Consider the following 27,217-nt stretch of genomic DNA (forward strand, 5'->3'; position numbering starts at 1 on the left):
ACTCACTTTCAAGGTCTCTCAGTATTGTTTATTTGTTACAGAGCTGAGGTGGAGCACCTGCACTCCATCTGCCAAAAGCTGAACTTCCTGGTGGCCAAGCATTTTAATTCTGATTCCCATTGCAGCACATCAGACCATGACCTCCATGACATGATGAGGCCACCCTCTAGGTGGTGGGCAACACCTTATATTCAGTCTGGGTAGCCTCCAACCCGATGGCATCAATATCGGTTTTTTCTTCCTGTTTAAAAAAAGTTCTACGCCTTTCCTGATGAAGGTTTTCGGTCCGAAACATCGTCACTACCTTCTCCCATAGATGCTGTCTGGCCTGCTGAGTTCTGCCAGCATTTTGTGTTTTTATTTATTTCCAGCAGCTGCAGATTCACTTGTGTCTACCCCTTCCCTCCTCTTCTTATCCCCATTCCGGCCTCTCGCCTCTTCTCACCTACCTATCACCTCTCCCATGTGATCCTCCTGCTTCCCTTTCTCCTATGGTCCATTCTACTCTCCTATCAGATTCCTTCCTCTCCCTCTTTGCCTTTACCTCCCTCCCAGCTTCACCTATTACCTTCTAGCGTCTTCCTGCCTCTCTCTCCCCCCCCTTCATTCTGGCGTCTTCCTGCCTCTCTCCCCCCCGCTTCATTCTGGCGTCTTCCCCCTTCCTCCCTAGTCATGATGAAGAGACTCAGCCCTAAACATTGATTGTTTATTCATTTCCATAGATGCTGCCTGACCTGTTGAGTTCCTCCAGTGTTTTGTGTGTGTTACTCTGGATTTCCAGCATCTGCAGACTATTGTGTGTTTATGATTCTTATACTTTTATTTGTATTTTCAAAGTTTGTCTTTTCCACATTGATTGTTTGCCAGTCTTTGTTGGTGTGTAGTTTCTCATTGGCTCTATTGTTTTTCTGCGCATGTCCTGTAAATGCCTGCAAGAAAATGGAGTAAATGGTGACAAATACATACTTTGATAATAAATTTCCCTTGAGAGGAGAATGAATATCAGGAGAGGGGACTCGCTGGAATGTTCTTGTATCAGTCGATATGCTGGCACTGATTCTGCAAACTGAATGACTGTTACCTTTCTGTGGGACTGTGAAGACTGATACCTGCTCACCTTGTGGTGGTATGGTACTGAGCTCACACTGCCTACAGAAGCTCACCTTCTGGGGTGGTATGGAATGGCTGGAAGTGCTCATGGGGACTCAATACCCCCAATCGGGGCTGCTAATGTCACTAACTGCATGACAATTTAAATAATAGCAGACCATGGAATAAGCTCCGCAGAGTTGGGGAGATGGGTTAAAAATCTATTGGATGGCACTGGAATCACAAAGTGAATGGTTTGTCAGCATTACTTGCTCAGCTCAGGGGAGATCAGCGATTCCAGATTAGCTTCTACCTCACTATTGAACAGTTCTCTAGTACAATAAGGTGGACTCTTTACCTCACAATCTACGTTGTTATGACCTTGCAGTTGGTATAATCCCTTACAGACCTGGCAAATGGGGATTTAATTCCCGCTGCTGCCTTTAGGGAGTTTGCACATTCTCCCTGTGACCACTCGGGTGCTGTAGTTTACTCCCATATTTCCAAAGATTTTAAAGAGTAAAGATGAGCCTTAATTGTTATGTGAAATAGGCAGTGACATGTCATTTGCATCAAATCAAATCAGTGAGGGTTTTGCTGGGTGGCCCACAAGTGTCAACAACTCTGGCGCCAACAACTCACTAACCCTACCCGTGCATCTGTGGAATGTGGGACAAAACCCACGCCCTTGCGGGGAGAATGTCCAAACTCCATGCAGACAGTAGCGGGAATCGAACACTGATCTTATAGTCGGTGCTGTCAAGGGTTGCCGTAAACGCTACGCCATCATGCCACCCAATGACATACAGGATGGTAAGTTATTGGCGTGCTGTGGTTGGCACTGGAAACATGGTGACATTTGAGGGGCTGCCCCCAGGACATCCTCGGATTGTGTTGGCCGTTGATGCAAAACAATGGATTTCACTTCAATGCACGCAGAATGCTGAAGGAACTCAGCAGACCAGGCAGCATCTATAGAAAAGAGTACAGTCGACGTTTCGGGCCGAGACCCTGTGCTGTTTTCCATAGTTGCTGCCTGGCTTGCTGAGTTCCTCCAGCAGTTTTTGTGTATTGCTCAGACTTGCAGCGTCTGTGGATTTTCTCTTGTTAATGCATTCCACTTCGTGTTTCTATAAAGCTAGTCTTTCTTCATTGTTGCCCTGCACTGCTGTTATACTTTATTCTGCATTCAGTTATTGTTTTACCTTTTTCTAGCTCAATGAACTGTGTAGTGATCTGATTTGCATGAACAGTGTGCAAGAGAGGCTTCTCACTGTATCTCGGTTCATGTGACAATGATGAACCAAAACTATTCCATTCCACCTATTCAAAAAGCACTTTAAAGCTACAGGAGCACAGAAATCCTGCAGAAGTAATTTCACTGAGGTTGCAAGTAAAACTGATTTTCAGCACAAAAGCAGTATGGTGGTATTACAGGCCTAATTCAGCTTCTATGTCTTATGGTCTTGTTACAATTGCATATTTCTGAGCTGGCTTAGCAGTGAAGAGTCTCTTTAATTGGAAATGCGTTTTTTAAAAATATATTGAAATGCAGTGCAGAATAGGCCCTTCGAACCATGCTGCCAGCAGCCCTCGATTTAACCCTAGCCTAATCGCAGGACAATTTACAATGACCAATTAACTTACCAACCGGTACGTCTTTGGACGGTGGGGAAACTGGAGCACCTGGAGGAAACCCATGGTGTCATGGGGAGAACGTACAAACTCCTTACAGGCAGCAACAGAATGAGCTTGGGTTGCCTGTACTGTGAAGCTTTGTGCTAACCATTACGTTACCATGCCGTCCCACGCCCCTAATTTTGAAATTGGGAACATACAATACTGCTTTCTGTCAGAACAGAACTGGGAATTTGAAGTTTGAAATGACTCCTTGGGTAGATATGAGCGACATTGAGCTCCTTGGCTGGATGAAACTCTTGAGATTTACTAGCCTTTTAAATTTCTCCTTTACAAATTTCTCTGTGTCCTCGCCCTCGTCCCTATATCTGCATTCTTCTCACTCCTATGAGTAACTAATTCCACAACCTATGGACTCCCCAACTACAAACTGTTCCAGCTGCTTCCATCTGGGAAATGGTACCACAGATTAAAAGCCAGGACCAACAGACTCTGGGACAGCTTCTTCCACCAGGCATTGGACTGACTAATTCATGTGGACACAACTGTATTTCTGTCTTATATTGACTATCCTGTTGTACATATTATTTATTATAAATTGTACATTTAGACAGAGAAGTAACTAAATTTTTTTACTCCTCATGAATATGAAGGATGTAAGCAAGAAAGTCAATTTAATTCAATTCAATTCAGTGCAACTCATATTCACGGTATATTAGGCAGAAAATGGTGTTGGGTAGACTGATGGAACTGAAGGCTGATAAATCCCCAGGGCCTGATGGTCAGCATCCCAGGGTACTTAAGGAGGTGGCTCTAGAAATCATGGACGCATTGGTAATCATTTCCCAATGTTCTGTAGATTCAGGATCAGTTTCTGAGGATTGGAGGATAGCTAATGTTATCCCACTTTTTAAGAAAGGAGGGAGAGAGAAAACAGGGAATTATAGACCAGTTAGCCTGACATCAGTGGTGTGGAAAATGCTGGAGTCAATTATAAAAGATGAAATAGTGGCACATTTGGATAGCAGTAACAGGATCGGTCCCAGTCAGCATGGATTTACGAAGGGGAAATCATGCTTGACTAATCTTCTGGAATTTTTTGAGGGTGTAACTATGAAAATGGACAAGGGAGAGCCAGTGGTTGTAGTGTACCTGGACTTTCAGAAAGCCTTTGATAAGGTCCCACATAGGAGATTAGTGGGCAAAATTAGAGCACATGGTATTGGGGATAGGGTACTAACATGGATAGAAAATTGGTTGGCAGACAGGAAACAAAGAGTAGGGATTAACGGGTCCCTTTCAGAATGGCAGGCAGTGACTAGTGAGGTACTACAAGGCTCGGTGCTGGGACCACAGCTATTTACAATATACATTAATGATTTAGATGAAGGGATTAAAAGTAACATTAGCAAATTTGCAGATGACACAAAGCTGGGTGGCAGTGTGAAATGTGAGGAGGATGTTATGAGAATGAAGGTGTGACTTGGACAGGTTGGTGAGTGGGCAGATGCAGTTTAATGTGGAAAAATGTGAGGTTAACCACTTTGGTGGCAAGAACAGGAAGGCAGATTACTGTCTGAATGGTGTCAAGTTAGGGAAAGGGGAAGTACAACGAGATCTAGGTGTTCACCAGTCACTGAAAGTAAGCATGCAGGTACAGCAAGTAGTGAAGAAAGCTAATGGCACATTTGCCTTCATAACAAGGGGAGTTGAGTATAGGAGCAAAGAGATCCTTCTGCAGTTGTACAGGGCCCTGGTGAGACCCCACCTGGAGTATCGTGTTCAGCTTTGGTCTCCAAATTTGAGGAAGGACATTCTTGCTATTGAGGGAGTGCAGTGTAGGTTGATTCCCGGGATGGAGGGACTGTCATATGTTGAAAGATTGGAGCGACTGGGCTTGTACACACTGGAATTTAGAAGGATGAGAGGGGATCTGATTGAAACCGATGTTGGGGGAGTTCAGAACCAGAGACCACAGTTTAAGAATAAGGAGTAGGCCATTTAGAACATAGTTGAGGAAAAACTTTTTCACCCAGAGAGTTGTGGATCTATGGAATGCTCTGCCTCAGAAGGCAGTGGAGGCCAATTCTCTGGATGCTTTCAAGAAAGAGTTAGAGCTGTTAAAGATAGTGGAGTCAGGGGATATGGGGAGAAGGCAGGAATGGGGTACTGATTGTGGATGATCAGCCATGATCACATTGAATGGCAATGCTGGCTCGAAGGGCTGAATGGCCTACTCCTGCACCTACTGTCTATTATTATTTGTGTTTTTTGTATTTGCATGTTGGTTGTTTGCCCATCTATGTTTGTGTATGATTTTTCATTGATTCGACTGCTTTTATTTGTTCTACTGTGAATGCCTGCAAAATGAATCTCAGGGAAGTATATGGTGAGAATCCTGATGAAGGGTCTCGGCGCGAAACATCGACCGTGTATTCACTTCCAAATGTTGAATTGCTCCAGCATTTTGTCTGTGTTGTATGGTGACATGTATGTACTTAGATAATAAAATCTGCAAGGATACGGTAGCGTAGTGATTAGCATGATGCTTTACAGTACAAGCGACTCAGGTTCAATTCCCACTGCTACCTGTAAGGAGTTTGTACACTCTCCCTGTGACTGTGTGGGTTTCTTCCGGGTGCTCTGGTTTCCTCCCACAGTCCAAAGATGTACTTGTCGGTAGGTTAATTGGCCATTATAAACTGTTCAGTGATTAGGCTAGGGTTAAATTGGGGGTTGCTGGGCAGTGCAACTCGAAGGGCTGCGCTGTGTCTCAATGAATTTTAAAAATACTTTCAATTTTGAACTCTGTGTTCCTCTAAGGCTGGCCTTTTGCTTGTCCCCAGATTTAAATGCCTCACTATTAGCTGTCAATAGCAATGCCTCAGGCACTGAAACTCTGTCCTTAAACGTGAGGAAAATCTGCAAATGCTGGAAATCCAAAACAAAACACACAAAAAGCTGGTGGAACTCAGCAGGTGAGGCAGCATCAATGGAGAAGAATAAACAGTCGTCGTTTCAAGCCGAGACCCTTCATCAGGACTTCTGTCCTGAAACACTTTTCATTCCTCTACTTAAGACGTTCCTTAAAACCTGCCACTTTTCCTTAAAACTCGTGTGGACAATTTTCCTTGAGGATCATCACATTTCTGTGGTTGAGAGTGCTATGAGTTTCTGAGATCCTGAAAGTGACACTGTCCGGCAGTTAGCTCTTGCTAGGTCACCCATGGTGCTACGTTTAAGGTGGATGTCCGGAAAAAGAGTGCTCCAACCGAGACCTCGACAGTGGAGCTGGCGGATGCTGACGACACATCACAGTGACGATAGAGGAAGGGCCCCCAGGCATCTTGCACTCCCTGTCACTGCTCCCTGACCCCAATTTATTATGGACTGTGTGGTGGCTGCCTGTGCATCAGTTTCCCCACGTTAAACAAAGTCACATGCAGGCGTTCTCCATTAAGGAAATGTTGTCAATATCAGCAACTTACTTTGCTTGACTGAGAAGCATTTTGGGGAGTTTTAGAAAAACATAGAAACATAGAAAACCTACAGCACAGTACAGGCCCTTCGGCCCACAAAGCTGTGCCGAGCATGTCCTTACCTGAGAACCACCTAGCCTTACCCATAGCCCTCTATTTTCCTAAGCTCCATGTACCCATCCAGGAGTCTCTTAAAAAACCCTATCGTCTCCACCTCTACCGCTGCCGCCAGCAGCCCCTTCCACGTACTTTAATCGAGTTTTACTATGTTAAAGCTGTTATATTCTAAACACAAGTGCTCCACAAAGGCACATCCTCTGCTGCCTGAACACGCACAGCTGCGTGGCCAGGTTCTGCTCTCAGTCCATCTACAAGTTTGCAGATGACGCCACCGTATTGGGCCACGTACCAAGTAACAATGAGTACAGGAAGGATATAAAAGCCCAGTGTCACACTGTCATGACAGTAACCTTTCCCTCAATGTCAGTCAATAAAAGAGCTGGTCATTGACTTCAGGAAGTGGTAGTGGTGGTGGGGGAGGTGTTAGTGCACATGATCTTGTCTACATCAACAGGTGTGGAGGTTGAGGGTTACATGTCACCCATAGCTCGTCCTCGTTTAATTATGTGGATGCCAAGATGAAGAAAACTCTGCAAAGCCTCTATTCCTCATGAGGCTGAAGAAATCTGTCATGTCTCCGTCAACCCATACCGACTTTCATCAATGTGCCCGATCTGGAAAGCATCCTATTTGAATGCACCGCGGTATGGCAGCTGTTCTGCCGGTGGACCCAACTTCGCACCAGCCTCCCTCCTGTGGACTCGGTCAGCACTTTTTCAGTAAAGCAGCCAGCGTAATCAAAGACCCCACCCACCCCAGACATTCTCTCTGTGCCCCCCCCCCGTCCTCCAAAAGCATGAAATCCTGTAGCACAAGGCTGAAGGACAGCTTCTCTCTCGTTGTCTAACACTATTGGAAAGGTCCCCGAGAGCAGTCAACTGGACTCTTGACCTTACTGTCTATCTCATTCCTGACCTTATTGTCTACCTGCACTAGCTGTGATGTTTAGCTGTTACACTTTATTCTGCATTCTGTTGTTGTTTTATTGGTATTGGTATGAAAAGCTTGTCGTGCATACTGTTCATACAGATCAAATCATTATACAGTGCATCGAGGTAGAATGAGGTAAAACAATAGCAATGTAGAACAAAGTGTTAAGAGAACTGAAAACGTATAGTTCAGGTACACGATCGTAATGAGGTAGACTGTGAGGCTGAGAGTTTGTCTGTCACGTAAGCGATCCATTCAGAGTCTGAGAACAGTGGGATAGAAGGTGTCCTTGAGCCTGGTGGGACGTGCTTTCAGGCTTTTGTATCTTCTGCCCAGTGAATGTCTGGGGTGGGTAGGGTTAAGATTGTGCTGGCTGCTTTACTGAGGCAGTGTAAAGTACAGACAGAGTCCATGGAGGCGAGGCTGGTTCCTGTGATGTGCTGTGTTGTGTCCACGACTCTCACAGACAGGTTTAATAACACCGGCGTGGATTGTGAAATTTGTTGCCCTTGAGGCAGCAGTTCATTGCAATACATAATAATAGAAAAAAACTGAATTACAGTAAATAATATATATAGTTATATAAGTAGTGCAAAAATAGAAATAAAAAAAGTAGTGTTCATGTGTTCAATGTCCATTCAGAGATCACATGGCAGAGGGGAAGAAGCTGTTCCTGAATTGTTGTGTGCGCGCCTTGAGGCTTCTGTACCTTCTTCCTGACGGTAACAACAGAACAACACATGACCTGGGTGACGGGCGTCCTTCATGATAGATGCCGACTTTTTTGAGGCATCAGTCCTTGAAGATGGCCTGTTTACTAGTGCCCATGATGGAGCTGACTAAGTTTACAACTCGTTGCAGCTTATTTTGATTCTGTACAGCAGCTCTCTCTAGCCCCCCCCCCCCGATACCAGATGGTGATGTAGCCAGTTAGAATGCTCTCCGCGGTACGCCTGTAGAAGTCTTCGAGTAGTTTCGGTGACATACCAAAACTCCTCAAGCTCCTAATGAAATATAGCCGCTGTCTTGCCTTCTTTACAGCTGCATCAATACGTTGGGCCCAGGTCAGATCCACGGAGATATTGACACCTGGGAGCTTGAAATTGCTGACTCTCTCCGCATCTGATCCCTCTGAGGACTGGTCTGTGCAGTTTCTTGTGGTCACAAGGAGAGCAGTTGATGGAATGCTTGCTATTACTAGCTCAGTTCATTGTGCAGTGAATCGATCTAGATAAACAGTAGGCAAGACAAGCTTCTTACTCTACTTTGGTACATGTGTCTATAATGATCCAATACCAATTCTATAATGAAAGCAAGTTGTTATTATGAAGCTTAACAGAAGAAGGAACCCCCCCACCCCCCACTCCCCCACCCTGCTTTCTCAGTCTGTCTCCTTGCTCTCTTGCTTACTTCATGTGGTCACTCCTTGGGATGATTCACTGTAAAATGGAATGATAATCGAGGGAGCGATGTCCAGGCGGGGAGCTGAGGGTGAGGAGGGAAGCAGTTACACAGGGTGAGAGCAAGGAAGAGGAGTTTCAGAAAGAGGCAGCACAGAGAGAGGCCCTTCGTCGCCTTGTCCATGCTGGCCATCAATGTAAGTCAGGGTCAAGTTCAGGTTTCTGGGTGAGGTGACATCTCATCTGTGAGTCTGACATCTGTTGAGTCCGCTGCTCCCAATGTGGCCTCCTCTACATTGGTGAGACCCGTCCTAAATTGGGGGGCAGCTTTGTTGAGCACCTCCACACCATCCGCCACAAGTGGGACTTCCCAGTGGCTAAGCATTTTAATTCCCATTCCCATTCCTGTTCTGTCATGTCGGTCCATAGCCTCCTCTTGTGCTATGACGAGGCCACCCTCAGAGTGGGGGAGTAACAGTATATTGTGTCTGGGCACCTGATGGCATGAATATCGATTTTTTTTCCTTCTTGTAAACAAATTCTTCCCCTTCCTTCTCCCCCCACCTGTTCCCCACTCTGATATTTTACTTCTTTTTACCTACCTATTACTTCCTCCTGGGTCCCTTCCTCCTTCACTTTCTCTTAATGTCCACTTTCTTCTCCTAATAGATCCCTTCTTCTCCAGCCCTTGACCTTTCCCACCCACCTAGCTTCACCTATCACTTTCCAGCTAGCCTCCTTCCCCTCTCCCCACCCCCACCTTTTATTTCTGTTGTCTTCCCCCTTCTTTCTCAGTCCTGGTCTCTGCCCAAAACATGGACTACCTATTAATTTCTATACACCCTGCCTGACCTGTTGAGTTTCTCCAGCATTTGGTGTGTGCTTACTGTCATTCGACCGTATACGTGTATACGACCAAATGAAACAACATTCCTCCGGGGCAAGATGCACAATACAAGTATCTTACTCACAACACATGAAGTAATATTACCACAAGTAATAAAATATATTCCAGAAGATTGACATTTAGCATAAGGTGCATTTATGACAAGTTTAAAAAACCAACAAAATAACACTACTGGTGCTTCATAAGCAATGAGGCCTGGGTTGTGTCTGAGGGTACAAAGTAAATTTATTTTCATATGTGCCACTATATTCTATCCTGAGATTCGTTTTCTTGCAGGCATTCACAGTAGAACAAAGAAATTCAACAGAATCAATGAAAAGCACTGCATTGATTCTATTGTGTTTCTTTGTTCTACCGTCAACCACACGCTTAGACCAATCCTACAATAATCCCGTGTATCATTCTCCTCACATGCTCAATAACTCTTCCAAGGTGCCACCACTCATCTACACACAGGAGCGGGGGCAACCTACAATGGCCGATTCACCCACCAACCTGAATTTCCCTGGGACGCCTGAGGAAATCGGAGCACTCCACGTAGCTGGCCCCTGGAGCTCAGGATTCAGTCTCTTGGTGGTTGTGGTACATTGGTGACACTTGCGGGTTGCTGCCGGCACATCCTTGGGTTGTGCTGGTTCTCATTCAGTGTATGCTTGGATGCACATGTGGCTGAGGAATCTGAATCAGATACTGTGAGACAGCAGCTGTACTTATTGTGCAGCCCCTGAGTTTGACAATGATGTCTGGCGTGGTTGAATAGTTCACTAGCCCTCACAGACTAGTCCCATTTGTGTGGGGGGGGTGGGGGTGGGGAAGAAATGTTGTTTGGAATGATCAGAGGAAAGCTCATTTAGATTTGCGGAACGCACACAGAATGCTGGAGGAGCTCAGCTGGGTAGGCAGCAAAAACAGCCGAGACCCTTCATCAGCGCTGGAAAAGAAGGGGGAAGAAGGGTGAGACCAGGCAAGGGAGTGCGTTGATGGGTGAGGGAGTATGGATAAAGTGAGAAGCTGGGAGGGGATAGGTGGAAGAGGGAAAGAACTGGAGAAGACAAATTTAGTAGGAGATGTTGGATCCGGATGCTTTTGCGATCCAAAGGTTCTTTGGAAGTCAAGATTGAGGCTAAAACTTCCAGTGATAACAATTAATCTATAAAAAAGCTAGATTCAAGTCGTGTGACTCCAGCTACTAGAACTAAGAAGGTTCTAGTAGAATATAAAAGCAACTGTACCTTAATTACTGAAAAAAAATTACTGAACCATTACATCTATGTGGGTAAAATACAATCTCAAATAGGAAAGTGAGACTACAAGAAAAATAGTAATTCTATAGCCAAATCCAACAGAGGACAGTGGACCATGGGAGAAAGAGAAGGAGGAGGGGCTGGAGAGGGAGGTGTTGGGCTGATGGGGAGAAGGAGAGAGAGGGAAGCCAGAAAAGGGAATGGCAAAGCAAGGAGAAGGGAAGGTGAGACCAGAAATTAGAGAAATCAATGTTCAGTTGCCTGGTTCTGCCTTTGTGGGGTCTTGTGCAAGTGATACGTTAGAGGAGGTTCTGAGAGCTGATATCTGGGAATTTTAGATTACATCTGTTCTGAAAATGCTCCAGTCTGGTATTGCCTGCAGTCTTGTTTTGAGGTTTACAACAAATGGTTTTCTCTGAAGAGAGAAGAAGCACTTTCTCAGTTACTGAGCAAAATAGAATAGAGAAACAGTCCCCTCAGCTGACCACTATGCCCCGTCCAAGCCAATCCCATTTGCCAGTGTTAGGCCCTAAACTTCTAAAACTTTTCCAATCCAAGTTCACCACCTAGGAGGCAAAAGTATAACCAAAGGGTGAGTAAGTGATTCTCACTGTAGTTCTTAACCAGAGCGTTTGTTTTCAGCGTTTGGGTTTAATCGACATGGTTTGTGGATTGGACTCTGTAGTTCACGTTATAACTTGACTCTGGTTTATCGTCCTTATTTTTTGTTGCTATTTGGTGTGATTTTGATCAGAGCAGCCTGTAGATAATGAGTGTCACGGTGCCAGATTGAACTGAACTGAATATGCCTGGACTCCTTCGAGGACTCCTGTCGGCTGGTGTTTTATATTCTGCGTATTTTGCTCTCCTTCTTGTCATTTGCATGATTTTTTTTAATACATATGTTGGACGGAGGGTTAATGCATTTCCTTGAACGGGTTCCATAGTTTTCCTTGTTTAGTGGCCCTCCATGGGAAGGCGGATCGCAGGGTTGTATATTGCATCCATACTTTGATAAAAGATGTACTTTGAATCTTGGAAATTATTTCTGACCAGACATCACTTTGGGCAACCTTTGTCCTCTTCTCTTTCCTACACAATTGGGTTATTCCCTGAGTTTCCAACTACAGAGGAAAAAAAACCTGTTTACTTGTTTTATTACTGTCACGTGTACAAGGTACAGTGAAACACTTTGTCCAACATCTCACACATACAGATCATTTCGTTACAACAGTGCATTGAGGTAATACAAAACAAAATATTATGTAGAATGAAGTGTTACAGAGAAATTACGGTGCAGGCAGACAATAAGGCATAAAGACCATGACATGGTGGATTAGAAGAGAATGAGTCCTCTTATAATTTTAGGGGACTGTTCAACAGTGGGCTAGAAGCTGGCCCTGAGCCTGATCGTACATGATTTCAGACTTTTGTCAGTCATTGAAAACTGAGGTGCGAAGGATCTCCTCACAAAGGTCTTAGAAGCCAGATCTTGGTGGGTCTTTAAAGAAGGAATTGATTAACTCTTGGAAGATTGGGGAATTGAAGACAATGAGAAACTCTACACACAAGGAGTTGAATTGGGAGAGGAGTATAAATTCCCTGGGGGAGTCATTGGGCATTTAAGTTTCCCCTGGTGGGAGAGTCTCAAACCAGGGGATGTATTTACAAGGTAAGGAGGTGGTCATTTAAACGCTATTAAGGTAAGGAGGTATGTGGGAACTTCTCACAGAGGGTGGCAAACCTCTGGAATCCTCAGTTCCAGAGGACTGTGCGGCCCAGATCTCTGGGCCATTTGTAAAGGAGATGGGAAAGAGCGAGGAATTGTGGTGATGGGCAGCTGGCAAAGAACAGGAGTTGAGACTTGGGGTAAATCAGCAGCCGTCATCTTGAGTGACAGGACAGGCTAGAAGGGCTAAGTGGCCAACTCTTGGTCCTATTTACTTACATTTTCACGAACGTTTGGTTTCAGGGTGGACAGCAAACCTTCTCTGTGATACGGACACACCTAGCTTTTTGCTCTCCGATTCTTTGGTGAGAAGAAGAACAAGGTGGGAGTAAGAACGCAGAGGTCTTTGCCCAGCTGGACTGAGCAAAGCAGGAACAATGAGGCCCTGAGGCCAGGCAGCCCAGAGGTGGCCACAAGTGTTAATGCAGGTAAGCTACGTGGTAGCCTGCGTATGACTGGTTCTAGGAAGATCACAAGGCAAGGCTAGGATTTTATAAACGTATAGTGAAATGTATAGTGAATGCATTAATGATCAACAATCCAAGGATGTACTAGGGACAGCCTGCAAATGGTGCCATGCTTCCAGTGCCAACGTAGTGTGCCCACAACTTACTAACCGTAACCTGAATGTCTTCGGAACGTGAGAGGAAACCCATAGAGTGAATGTGCAAACTCCCTAAGAGAGCAGTGGGAATTAAAGGCTATAAGAGTTAGGAGCAGAATTAGTCAATTTGGCCCATTGAGTCTGCTCTGCCATTCTGTCATGGCTGATTAATATCCCTTTCAATCCCATTCTCTTGCTTTCTCTCCTTAAACTTTGACACCTTTACTAATCAAGAACCTATCAACTTCTGCTTTAAATACACCCAGTGACTTGGGCCCCCTCCCCCCACAGCCGTCTGTGGCAAAGAATTCCACAGATTCACCATCCTCTGGCTAAAGAAATTCCTCCTCATCTGTGTTCTAAAGGGTTGTCCTATTCTGAGGTCCTCTCGTCCTAGACTCCCCCACTATCGGAAACATCCTTTCCACATCCACTCTTTCTAAGCCTTTCAATACTCAGTACTCAGTAGGTTTCAGTGAAATCCCCGCCCCCTCATTCTTCCAAACTCCAGCAAGTACAATCTGAGAGCCATCAAAAGTTCATCATGCATTAACCTTTTCACTCCTGGAATCATTCTTGTGAACCTCCTCTGGATCCCCTCCAGTGCTTTAAGGTATGCCTACTTTGGAAAAAGTATTCCTCCAGCAGTCCAGATGAAGAGTATCAACCCCATATGTCCTTCCACAGATGTTGCTTGAAATGTACCCCCCCCCCCCCCACCTCATGTTCCCCCAGCAGTTTTTTATTTGCTTGGTTCACTCAGTTGAACTGTTGACTTCTGAATGCAAGCCACTTCGGAGGGGCCTGTGCTCTGACTTGGGTTTGAGATTCTGAGTAGAAAGAAGGAGCTTTTGCATTTAGAATGTTGCCACTGTTTGGTTATATCTGTCTTGCTAATCCCATTGACTGTATCCAGTGTTTGAGGGTATGTGTTGGAGTCTTGCCTCTCTGTGGTGGGACAGAAGGGAGGACTCATGGTTAGTATACCTTTGTTTAAACATAAAAGATTCTGCAGATGTTGCAACTCCAAAGCAACACATACAAAACGCTGGAGAAACTCAGCAGGTCAGGCAGCATCCATGGCAAAAAGCAAGTTGTCGATATTTTGGGTCGAGACCCTCCATCAGGACTGGAAAGGAAGGAATAAGATGCCGGAATATAAAGGTGAGGTGAAGGAGAGGAGGATAGCTGGATGGTGATAGGTGAAGCCAGGCAGGTAGGAAAGGTAAAGTGCTGGAGAGGAAGGAGTCTGATAGGAGAGGAGGGTAGACCATGGGAAAAAGGGAAGGAGGAGAGGCACCTGGGAGAGGTGATAGGCAGTGAGCAGTGATAATAAGCCAGACTAGGGAATAGAGGGGAAGATGAGGGAATCTTTTTTTAACCAGAAGGAGAAATTGATATTCATGTCATCAGGTTGGAGGCTACCCAGAAGGAATATAAGGTGTGGCTAGCGGGAAGTTCCGCTTCTGGTGGATGGAACTGTGGTGTTTGATGAAGCAGTCCTCCATCTTATCTATGTAGAAAAGGCCACATCGGGAGCACCAGATACAATAGCACCAGCAGATTCACAAGTGAAGTGTTGCCTCATCTGGAAGGACTGTTTGGGGCCCTGAATGGAGGTGCAGGGGCAGGTGTAACACTTTGATAGAGTAGACAGACAGGGCAGAAATGGCTAGTTTGAGGGGCCATAACTTTAAGGAAAGTATTGGGGGGGGGGGGCGGAATATAAAATAATATATTTTTTACAGAGATTGGTGGGTTGTGGAACGTGCTTCTTGGTGTGGTGGTGAAGACAGGTAGATTAGGGGTATTTAAGAGAATCTTAGATAGGCACATGGATGAAAGGAAAATGGAGGGTTATGAGTGAAGGAAGCACTAGATGGATCTTGGCCAATATAATGGGCTGAATGGCCTCTACTAGGCTGCACTGTTCTGTGTTCTAAATTATTCCAGCTTGCCACCCCGCTTCTCTTTGTCCATTCCCCATTTTAATTAGTCTCTCACGCCTTCTCTTCCCACTTGACCATCATCTCCCTATGGTTCTCTTCCTCCTTCCCTTTCCATCATGGTCTACTGCCTTCTATTAGTTTCCATCTTCACCCATTTACTACTTCCACTTAACACCTCCAGCTTCTTACTTGATCCCCCTGTTGCCCTGCAGCAAGCTCCCCCTCTCCACACAGCTGATGAACCGAAAGGAACAGCAGAGATTGGTACAGTTTGGCATCAGCAGCATTGCAGGAGTTGCCAATCAGAGTTGAACTGAACAAAGGACTGCCTTAGGGACTCCAGCTCCAGATATTTCCCCGGGGTTTTCTCCCAAAGCCTTCCCCATGAGTGGGTATAACCACAAGGTAGCGGAGGTTTGAGATCAGTTTTCCTCAATAGACAATGGGTGCAGGAGTAGGCCATTTGGCCCTTCGAGCCAGCACCACCATTTAATGTGATCATGGTTGATCATCCACAATCAGTACCCCGTTCCTCCCTTCTCCCCATATCCCTTGACTCTGCTATCTTTAAGAGCTCTATCTAACTCTTTCTTGAAAACATCCAGAGAATTGGCCTCCACTGCCTTCTGAGGCAGAGCATTCCATAGATCCACAACTCTCTGGGTGAAAAAGTTTTTCCTCTACTCCGTTCTAAATGGCCTGCCCCTTAGTCTTAAACTGTGGCCTGTGGTTCTGGACTCCCCCAACATCAGGAACATGTTTCCTGCCTCTGGTGTGTCCAATCCCTTAATAATCTTATATGTTTCGATCAGATCCCCTTTCATCCTTCTAAATTCCAGTGTATACAAGCCCAGTCGCTCCAATCTTTCAACATATGACAGTCCCGCCATCCCGGGAATCAACCTCATGAACCTACGCTGCACTCCCTCAATAGCAAGAACGTACTTCCTCAAATTTGGAGACCAAAACTGAAAACTCCTCCTACATGAGCTGCCAACCACGGCTGATGAGCCCCACCTGTAAAAAGCGACTGGTTTTATGGTGTAAATAACTTGCCTTTGCCCCTTCTCCTGTCAGTAGAAATAGTTCCACTGGGCTTAGTAGCTAAGCCACATGTGAAGGGCAGGAGCTGGACTTGGTTGTCAGAGGCTATTTGAGATCCACAACACTGGGAGCATTTATTCCCACTCCCACCCCTGACTATAACAACCTTAAGGAACTACTGAAGGCAATACTCCACTTACACCTACTCCACTTTCACTTACACACCACTTACTCCACTTACACTTATGCAAGTCACTTCTAGCTGTTCCACCTGTTGCTGCTCTATAACAGGAATTAATACACTGTTTCAGGAAGGAATTAAAATCAGCCCAAGCTTCTCACTTTGATGACTCAGGGCCTTTACCTGCTGGAGTTAAGAATAAGGAGAAGGGGGATCAAACTGAAACATACTTGATATTGATAGGCCTAGATAGAGTGGACATGGAGAGGATGTTTCCAATAGCCTGAGAGTCTAGGACCAGAAAACACACTTCAGAATAGAAGGACGTCTGTTTAGAACAGAGATGAGGAGGAATTTCTTTAGCCAGAGGGTGGTGAATCTCTGTAATTTATTGCCACAGATGGCTGTGGAGGCCAAGTCACTGGGTATATGTAAAGTGGAGGTGGGTAGATACTCAGTGTTAAAGGGCATTGAAGGTTATAGGGTGTAGGCAGGAGAATGGGATTGAGAGAGAAAATAAATCAGCAATGATCAATTAGTGGAGCAGAGTTGATGGGCCAAAGGCCTACCTAATTCTGCTTGTATGTCTTATGGTCTTTGACCACTCTGCAACCCCATCCTGACGTGTGTGTGTGTGTTTTTTGAGGGGGACTGATGATGTTGAAACAGTGGGAATCATAAATTAGGATTGTTGAGTATCAAACAGACTTCTGAAGGAACTCAGCATCTGTTAGTGGCAGGGGGTGCGGAGGGGAAGAAATGATCAGCATTTCAAGGGTCTCAGTCTGAAATGTCAACTGTTTGTTCATTTCCATGGATGCTGTGCGACCTGCTGTGTTCCTCCAGCATTTTGTGTGTGTTGCTCTGGACTTGCAGCAACTGCAGAATCTCTTGTGTTTATCAGGTTGAAACTGCTGGATCCGGATTGTGATGGGGTCCTCTCCACTTCTGTACTCTGCAAGATCATGGGAGGCCGGGTGGCACCCAGAGCAAAGCTGTTCTCCCACTTCGGGGTGGGAGGGGGTGAAGAGGCCATTCAGTACATCAACAATGTCAGCTTCACGACAAGCAATCCCATTTCCTATCTCCCTGCAACGTATTTTTTGTCATCTACCAACACCTATCGGTTAATACCTTCAGCTAGCTCATTTACTGGGCCAGCAGGTGGTGTAGTGGCATTGGCACTGGACTTCAAGGCAGATGGTCCTGAGTTCAAACCCGGGTCCCAACCTGGGCAGCAGCAGTATCAAAAGAATGGCCTAGCAGTCTACTTCCATATCTTGCCATGAAAATCCCATGGACCTTATGGTCCAGACTTGACTTAACAACTGAACAACAACAGCAGCTCATTTACCAGGATGTCTTTGTGAAACAAGTTTCAGGACACATGCCAGTGATATTAAACATGATTCTGATTCTAATTTCTACAGAAGCCTCTTGGAGAGGCTTGAAAAATGGAGGGTTATGGTCCGTGTAGTAGGGAAGGGTTTTAGCTTGATGGTGGAGTAGGTTTAAAAAGTCATGGTCCTGGGTAGAAGGTCCCATGCTGTACTGTTCAATGCTCGTATTGAGGTGTATAAAATCACAGGGAAATTAGATTGGGTCAATGCACACAGTCTTTTCCCCAGGAATTTGGGGAATCAAGAACTAGAAGCAGCATTTTAAGAGATTTAATGGGAATATAGAATGAGCTGCCAAAGGAAGTGGTTGAGGCAGGTACATTAACTACATTTAAAAGGCACTTGGACAGGTACAGAGATAGGAAAGTTTAAAGGGATGTAAGCCACACACAAGCAATTGGGACTGGCTCAGATAGGAGTCTTGGTCAGCAAGGACCAGTTGGGCCGAAGGGCCTTTTCCATACTGTATAACTCCATGAATGAATCTGTGAAAACCCAGAATGAGAGCCCTTCCCCTCTGGGTTGGAATTTGAACTCCGGTTAAGCTTCACACAGGCAGTACCTGAAGTCAGGGTTGGACCCAAGGCCCTGGAGTTGTGGGGCTACAGCTTGTGTGTTGTGACACTGTGCTGCCTGGGAATGTTGACTGATTTGTTTCTGCTGTCAACTCCCAATCCTGCCATGACCAGCACTCTCTGGCTGCAGTGCGGATCATCCACACAAGGCCCACACGTGACTGAACAGTCCCTCTCAATCCCATCACAAGGGCAGCAGCAGTTACCACCTTTCCACTCTACCCTGTCTGGATGTTACATGTTCATCCCTTTTATCACTGCTGGGTCTGAATCCTGGAATACCCAACCCAACCCAACTGTACTAGGAGAACCTTCGCAGACAACAGCAGTTCAACGTCACCTTCTCACTGGCCAAGTCAATGACTATGTTTAAAGCTGAGGCTGATAGGTTCTTGATTAGTAAGACCACCAAAGGTTATGGAGAAAAGGTAGGAGAACGAGGGATAATAAATCAGCCATGATTAAGTGGTGGACAAAACTCAATAGGCCAAATGGCCCAAATCTCTCCTATGTCTTATGGTGTCAAGGGCCTGAATCTAGGACTGTTTCCCATATCTCACCAATTTTTATCGAAGTACCATTGAGAGCATTCTGTCTGCATACATCAGGGCTTAGTACAGCAACTGCTCAGCCCAAAACTGCAAGAAAATGGGGAGAGTTGTGGACGCAGCTCAGTGCGTACCAGAGACCTGTCTCCACTCTGTGGATTCTGTCTAAACTTCTCGCTGCCTCATTAAGCAGCCAAAATAATCAAAGACCCCACCCACCCCGAACATCCTCTCTTGCCCCCTTTCCCATCAGACAGAAGATACAAAAGCCTGAAAGCACGTCCCACCAGGCTCAAAGACAGTTTTATCCCACTATTATCAGACTCTTGAATGGTTCTGTTATACAATAGGGTGGACTCTTGGCTTCACAATCTATCTCATTATGATCTTGCACTGCACTTTTTCGGTAGATTTTACACTTTATTCTGCATTGTTATTGTTTTACTTTGTTCTGGCTCCATATTCACTGATCTGACCTGTGTGAGCAATATGCAAGACAAGCTTTGTACATGTGACAATAATAAACCAATAGCAATAAGACAGTAACAGAGTGCGGAATGCCAGCTGGTCTTCAAGGCAAGCGGTCCTGGCTTCAAATCCGCCCAGCTCCTTGCACGTTTTCCACCTGTGCTGGATCGAGCATCAAGCCAGCAACTCGGCCTCATAAAAGTCAGGCAAATGCTAAAGAAGTGGCAAGGTTGCTACCCGACGTGCCACAATGTGCGGAGAGCATCAACAAAGAATGTGGATTAAAGTGTCACAGCTAGACATCACCTTAATGTCCACTTGCCCTTGACTTCCGCTTGATTTTTCACCTTACTGTTTACCCGCACAGCACTTTCTCTGTAACTGGAACACTTAATTCTGCATTCTGTTGTTATTTTGCCTTGTGCTCCCTCAAAACATTGTTGTAACAATATAATCTCTCTGGACGGCATACAAAACAAAGCTTTTCACTGTTCCTCAGCACATGTGAGAAAAATAAACTGGTTTTCCAATATCTGCATCCATTAGAGTCGGAATCAGGTATATCATTACTGGCATAATGTGGCGAAATTTGTTGCTTTGTGGCAGCGGTACATTGCAATGCATTAAAAAATTATAAATTACCATAAGAAATATATATATATATATATATATATATATATATAGTATCATTTGTTCGTTATGTACCATGTTGCATGATGTAGGCGATCATGGTCTTTCTATGACCATGATTGTTCTTGGCAAAATTTTTCTACAGAACTGGTTTACCATTGCCTTCTTCTGGGCAGTGTCTTTACAAGATGGGTGACCCCAGCCATTATCAATAATCTTCAGAGACTGTTTGCCTGGTGTCAGTGGTCAGATAACCAGGATTGTAATGTGCACCAGCAAGGAGCACCCCGCCACCTAAATGGTGATATATAGTATGTAAAATTTATATTAAATAAGTAGTGCAAAATAAAACTAGAAGCTGGTCGTTTCCAGAAAAGGCTTTAAGTGTAGAATTTACGGTCAGACTAACTATTGATTACTTTGTTTTCTTTCCCAGTTTCCGCCTTGGTTTGTATTTACACAATGCAGTGGTGCACGTGATGGAAGATGTCCTTCTCGGCTGTGAATGGCTTGGATGCTGGCCATGGTAGGCTCATTTATAAGATCCAAGAGCATAGAAAGAGGATATTCAGCCCACTGGGTCTGTGGCGGCTCTTTGAGAACTCTTCCATTAATCCCTCTCATTATTTCTCCTCTGAATTAGATCCAGTTCCTCTTTGAAAGTTACAGGGGAATTTTTTACATCTGCATTTCAGAAAGTGAAGTTGTTTATTTTTTACAGAGCGTTGACCACGCTGTCAGGGATAGTGGTAGTTGCAGATACATTAGGGACGTTTAAGAGCCTTAGGAACATAGATGAAAGAAAAATGGAGGGTTAGACGAGAGATTATTAAAGTTACAGGGGAATCTTTTACATCTGCTTTTCAGGAGGTTAAATTCTAGAATCACACAGCACAGAACAGGCCATTTGTGCTAATCATGATGCCTCTCTATGCTTTCATGGAGTCATACAGTGTGAAAACAGGCCATTCAACCCAACTTGTTCATGCCTGCCAATGGGCACCCTTCCATACTAACTTCATCGGCCAGCATTTGATCAACAGCAACCCATGCGTAAGAGGTTCAAGGGTTCATTTAGATAATTCAGTACTGTTGGTGACCCCAGCCTTGACCACTGTTCCAGGCAGTGAGTTTCAGGTACTCACCCTCTGGTTGAAGAAGGTGACCTTCAGATCCCCTCTGAACACTTTCCCTTTGCCATGACCTATGTTGTCCAATTTTATCTACCTCTGATATGGGGGAGAATTTCTTGTAAGCTGCCTATTTATTACTACTCATAATTTTAAATACCTCACATGTTTATTTAGAGACAAGCCCTTCTAGCCTAATAATGGCTGTGCCGCCCAGTTACACCCATGTGACTAATTAAACTCTTCACCCGTAGATCTTTGGAATGTGAGGCGCCCGGAGGAGACCCACGGAGAACGTGCAAACTCCTTATAGACGGGGACGGGAATTGAACCCAGGTCGCTGGCGCTGTAGTAGCGTTCTGTTAACTGCGATGCTGCTGTGCTGCCCCTCTCTTGTAAAGGGAGACTCCGCTAGCTGTCCTCCAGCCATCTGGGACGTCATTCGTGTCCAGCAAAGGCTGCGAAATCTTAGCTAGAGCCCCAGCAAACTCTTCCCTCGTCTCCTGCAGTTACCTGGGAGAAATCTCATCTACCGTTATCTACCATTAAGCCCAATAAGACATTGATTATGCTCCAGTTTATTTCTGGAAGCGTGCACCAAGCAGTTTCACTGAATTTCCTGACTACCGAGTCTTTCTTTTGCAAATACTGATGAGTGATCACTGCATTACTTCCTTTCAAGTCAAGTATCATATTCTCCAAAGGGTTGTTTGTTGGTGGCTGTACAGGCCGATCCGGGATCCACATAATTGGGGATGTTAGGTGCATTCTCTTCATGGAGAATCCTTGTGTGTGTTACTTTGTTTAACCTGGGGAGGCTGATGCAAGGGCAGCCACTGCAGAGTCCTCGACAGGTCAGTGTCAGGGTCCGGTGGTAGGGTGTGCAAGGTGACTGGGGATCCTTCATATGAGAAGTATTTAGTTAGAACGGCAACTACACCTTCTGGCTCTGTTGCCCCTATGTGTTCTAATACTCCATGGTTATTCTTTTGCCCTCATACTTGGAGAACACTTCAGAATTATCTTAATCCTGTCTGCTTGTCATTTTAAATGACCCATTAGCCTCCTGAATTTCCGTTTTAAGTGCCTCCCAGGGAGTTTTATGCTCTTGACGTGCCTCCGGCAGAATTAGTTCCCTATACCTGTTATGTGCTTCCTTTTTCCTCTTTATTCAAACCTCGACGTCGAATCCATGGTTTCCTGTAATTGTTGCCCCAGGGCTTTATCTTCACCAGAACATGTCGACCCTGAACCCTTGTTACTTCTCCTGACCCCTGTTGTCTGCTTCCCATGGCGCAGACAGGAGTCGTAGAGCATTACAGCATAGAAGCCAGCCCTTTGGCCTATGTAGTCTCTGCTGAATTGTCCCATTGACCTGCACTTGAACCATAGCCCTCCCATCTACATAATCTATCCCAACTTCTCTTAATTGTTTCAGTCGAACCCACATCCAGCAGTTCTGCTGGCAGCTGGTTTCACACTCTCACCATCCTCTGAAGCTCCCCTTAAATATTTTGCCTTTCGCTCTTAACCTACGACCTCTAGTTCTCGTCTCACCCAACCTCGGTGGAAAAATCCTTCTTTCCTTTATCCATTCTCTACTCCTCATAATTTTGTAAACCTCTACAAAATATCCCCTCATTCTCCTTCGTTCAGTGAATAAAGTGCTAACGTAGTCAACCTTTCCCCATAACTCAGGCCTTCAAGTCTTGGTAACATCCTTGTAAATTTTCTCTGCATTTCATTCTTATGTAGGTAGATGACCAGAACGGCATAAAAAATTCCAAATTTGGCTTTCCCAATGCCTTAAACAACTTCAAGATAACATACCATCTTCTGTACTCAGTGCTTGGATTTATGAAGGCCAATGTCCCAAAACCTCTCCTTATGACCCTGTCTACCTGTGACGCCACTTTCAAGGAATTATGGATCTGTATTCCCAGATGCCTCTGTTCTACCACACTCCACAGAAGCAGACTTACTGAAAAGTAGATATTCCCAATCCCTCTTTGCCAGTTCCTCCCTTTATAAAATTGGTCTTGCCCCAATTTAAGAGCTTAAATACTTGTCCATACTTGTCCTGTTTCACGATGACCACTTAGGCATCATGTTATGAGTTATGATCACTATCTCCAAAATGCTTCCCTATTGGCACTTCCTCACTTGATTAGCTACATTTCATGATAAAAAGTCCAGTAATGCTCCCTTCCTCGATGCTTTGTTTACATACTGCAACAAAATTTTCTCCTTGATACATTAAAGAAAATTGCACTGCACCACCACAAAATAACAGATTTCATGACATACAGTCGGCCCTCCTTATCCATGGATTCCGCATGCGCGGATTCAACCAACCGCGGATCAGGAAAACTCGGAAGTTCTCTCTCCAGCACTCGTTGTTTGAGCGTGTACAGACTATATTTTCTTGTCATTATTCCCTAAACAATACAGTATAACAACTGTTCACATAGCATTTACATTGTATTAGGTATTATAAGTAATCTAGAAATGACTTAAAAGTACAGGCAGTCCCTGGGTTATGAATGAGTTCCATTCCTGAGTCTGTCTTTAAGTTGGATTTGAAGTTGGAACAGGTACATCTGGTATTATGTAGCCTCAGTTAGTAAAATGTTTGTCTTAGTATATAGTATATCTTTTACCTTTCTATGCATATAAAACACTTAAGAAACATATGTATTTCAATAATTAAACCACTGCGTTGCTTATTAATAATTGTAGCTTTCATCAGGGCCTTTCAAATGCTCCATTAAAATTGTTCCGATCGTTGACCGACTGTAGCCTAACGCTTTTCCAATGACCGATGGCATTTCATCTCTTCCCAATTGCTTTATTACTTCCACCTTATTTTCAATCATGATTGTGATCATTTTCCTGAGCAGAAACACTGCGGATTCAGAGCTGCGCCAGGTCCTAAGGTTCACCGCACTAATACCATATAACCATATATAACCATATAACAATCATAGCACGGAAACAGGCCATCTCGGCCCTCCTAGTCCGTGCCAAACTCTTAATCTCACCTAGTCCCACCTACCCGCACTCAGCCCATAACCCTCCACTCCTTTCCTGTCCATATACCTATCCAATTTTACCTTAAATGACACAACTGAACTGGCCTCTACTACTTCTACAGGAAGCTCATTCCACACAGCTATCATTCTCTGAGTAAAGAAATACCCCCTCGTGTTTCCCTTAAACTTTTGCCCCCAACTCTCAAATCATGTCCTCTCATTTGAATCTCCCCTACTCTCAATGGAAACAGTCTATTCACGTCAACTCTGTCTATCCCTCTCAAAATTTTAAATACCTTGATCAAATCCCCCCTCAACCTTCTACGCTCCAATACATGTTAAATAAGATCCAGTGTTTCGCTGGGTCCTAAAGACCACCGCATTGAGACAGGTTAAGTAAGGGACTTGAGCATCCGTGATTTTTGGTATCCGCGGGTGGGTCTGGGAACCAATCCCCCGCGGATAAGGAGGGCCGACTATATGTCAGTGATAATAAACCTAGTTTTGAGATTTTTCTCTCAGTTAGCCATACAGCTGTCAGGCTTCACTGATGCTGGTCAATTTCGATTTTATTTTCCATTCATCCCATCCCACGTCCTCTTCAGAAGATGACAAAGAGGCGACGGAGTCTATGCCGGAGGAGAGTATAGACTGCGCACAGTATGAGGTGAAGCAGGAGTATGAGACGGAGGAGGTTCGTGACCCAGCCACCAACGACTACAATGGTTCATTCTCCTCTGAATCTGAGTGCCTAGTTTATATCGGTGGTATGTAATATTCTTTTAAATAGATTGTTATTTCAAATTTTCTTTTGAAAAATTTCATTTTTGACCAAACTGCTCATTAAATCCAAAATAGTATAAAAACTATAACAGGATCAATGAAAGACCACGTTGGTATTCAATCAGAGTGCAAAAGACAGCAAACAGTGCAAACACAAAAAGAAAGAGATAATAATAAATAAATAAGCAATAAATACCAAGAACATCAGTTGAAGAGTCCTTGAAAGGTTGTGGGGGCAAGTGAAGTTATCCCCTTTGGGTCAAAAGCCTGCTGGATCAGGAGTAATAACTGTTCCAGAGCCTGGTGATATGAATCCTGAGGCTCTTTACCTTTTTATTCATAGCAGCAGCAAGAAGAGAACATGTTGTGGGTGGTGCGGGTCCCTGATGATGGATGCTGCTTTCCTGGGACTTGTCTTGTAGATGTGCTCAGGGGTGGGGAGGGCTTTACCCATGATGGACTGGGCCATATCCAGTATTTTTGGTAGGATTTTTCATTCAAGGGCACTGGTATTTTCATACCAGACTGTGATGCAGCCAGTCAAAGTACGCTCCACTATACATCTATATAAGTTTGCCAAAGTTTTAGATGTAGTGCCGAATCATCACAAGCTCATAAGGAAGTAGAAGTGCTGCCATGCTTTCTTCATAATTGCTCTTACATGCTGGGCGTAGAACAGGTTGTCTGAAATAATAACACCGAGGAATTTAAAGTTGCCGACCCTCACCACCTCTGATCCTCTGATGAGGACTGGCTCATAGAAACATAGAAATTAGGTGCAGGAGTAGGCCATTTGGCCCTTTGAGCCTGCACCGCCATTCAGTATGATCATGGCTGATCATCCAACTCAGAACCCTGTACCTGTTTTCTCTCCATACCCCCGATCCCTTGAGCCACAAGGGCCATATCTAACTCCCTCTTAAATATAGCCAATGAACTGGCCTCAACTGTTTCCTGTGGCAGAGAATTCCACAGATTCACCACTCTCTGTGTGAAGAAGTTTTTCCTCATCTCGGTCCTAAAAGACTTCCCCATTATCCTTAAACTGTGACCCCTCGTTCTGGACTTCCCCAACATCGGAAACAATCTTCCTGCATCTAGCCTGTCCAATCCCTTCAGAATTTTATACGTTTCAATAAGATCCCCCCTCAATCTTCTAAATTCCAGCGAGTGTAAGCCTAGTCGATCCAGTCTTTCTTCATATGAAAGCCCTGCCATTCCAGGAATCAATCTGGTGAACCTTCTTTGTTCTCCCTCTATGGCAAGAATGTCTTTCCTCAGATTAGGGTTTCCTCTCCTGAAGTCAATAATCAGTTCTTGGTCTTGCTGATGTTGTGTAAGAGGTGATTGTTAAGACACCACTCAGCCAGATTTTCAGTCTGCCTCCTATATGCTGATTTGTCACCACCTTTGACTTGGTCTACAATGGTGATGTCATCAGCAAACTTGAAAATGGCATTGGGGCGGTGCTTAGGCATGCAGTCATAAATTTCTAGTGAGTAGAGCAGGTGGCTGAGCACACAGCCTTGCGATACACCTGTGCTGATGGAAATCATTGGTGCCAACCCAAACTGGTTTTGATCTGCAAGTGAGTAAATTGAGGATCCAATTGCACAAGGATGTATTGAGGCCAACCAAGGTCTTGGAGCTTGTTGATTAGTTTTGAGGGGATGATGGTATTCATTAATTGGATGGGAAATTTGCTGGAATACTCATCTTTTGGCATCCATCAAGTCAGATTTATTGCTATGTACAGTGAGGTACAGGTACAATGATAACCTTCCTTGCAGCTTCAAGACAATGAGCCATCTTGAACCACTTGGTCCTCTGCTCAAGGTGCTTACACAATGCAATTAAAGTCAGAGAATCATAGAGCATGGAAGGAGGCTATTTGGCCCAACTTGTTCCTGCCAACCAGGACACCCATCTAAGCTGGTCCCATTTTGCTTGTATCCCTCCAAACCTTTTCTATCCACGATTCAACTGCTTCTTAAGTGATACTATCGCAACTGCCTCAACCACTTCCTCTGGCAGCTTATTCCATATACTCACTACCCTCTGAGTGAAAATGTTGTCCCTCAGCTCCCTTTCAAATCTCCCCCCCCCCCCCCCCCCCCCGCCACTGATTAAGCCTATGGCCCCTAGCTGTCGCTTCTCTTTTCCCAGGAAAGAGACTGTGTGCAATCTCCATTTCTAAGCTCCAGATCTGAGATCAAAGTGACGATATTTCTGACTCAGTCTGGTTTAATCAAGAAAAGAGTTAAACATTGGTATTTCATTAGGACAGGATTGTTGACTTGTCTTAAGTGCATCATCCGGTGCTTGAACTTTAAAGAT

General features: G+C 44.7%; 1 protein-coding gene across 2 annotated transcripts in view; it reads left to right on the plus strand.

Moving 5' to 3' along the window:
• Positions 1 to 27,217, plus strand: part of nr1h3 (nuclear receptor subfamily 1, group H, member 3) — a 78,326-nt gene that overhangs the window by 3,100 nt on the left and 48,009 nt on the right. Inside the window, exons 2-4 of one of the 2 annotated variants that reach the window (XM_059953948.1) lie at positions 12,780 to 12,964; positions 20,372 to 20,461; positions 24,703 to 24,864. In XM_059953948.1, the coding sequence (XP_059809931.1) occupies positions 20,422 to 20,461; positions 24,703 to 24,864 (202 nt within the window). In that variant the 5' untranslated portion in view covers positions 12,780 to 12,964; positions 20,372 to 20,421. The remainder of the gene's footprint in view (positions 1 to 12,779; positions 12,965 to 20,371; positions 20,462 to 24,702; positions 24,865 to 27,217) is intronic. The other variant, XM_059953949.1, reaches the window with a different exon arrangement.

This window comes from Hypanus sabinus, chromosome 29 (assembly GCF_030144855.1).
Source record: "Hypanus sabinus isolate sHypSab1 chromosome 29, sHypSab1.hap1, whole genome shotgun sequence".
Taxonomy (NCBI): Eukaryota; Metazoa; Chordata; class Chondrichthyes; order Myliobatiformes; family Dasyatidae; genus Hypanus; species Hypanus sabinus.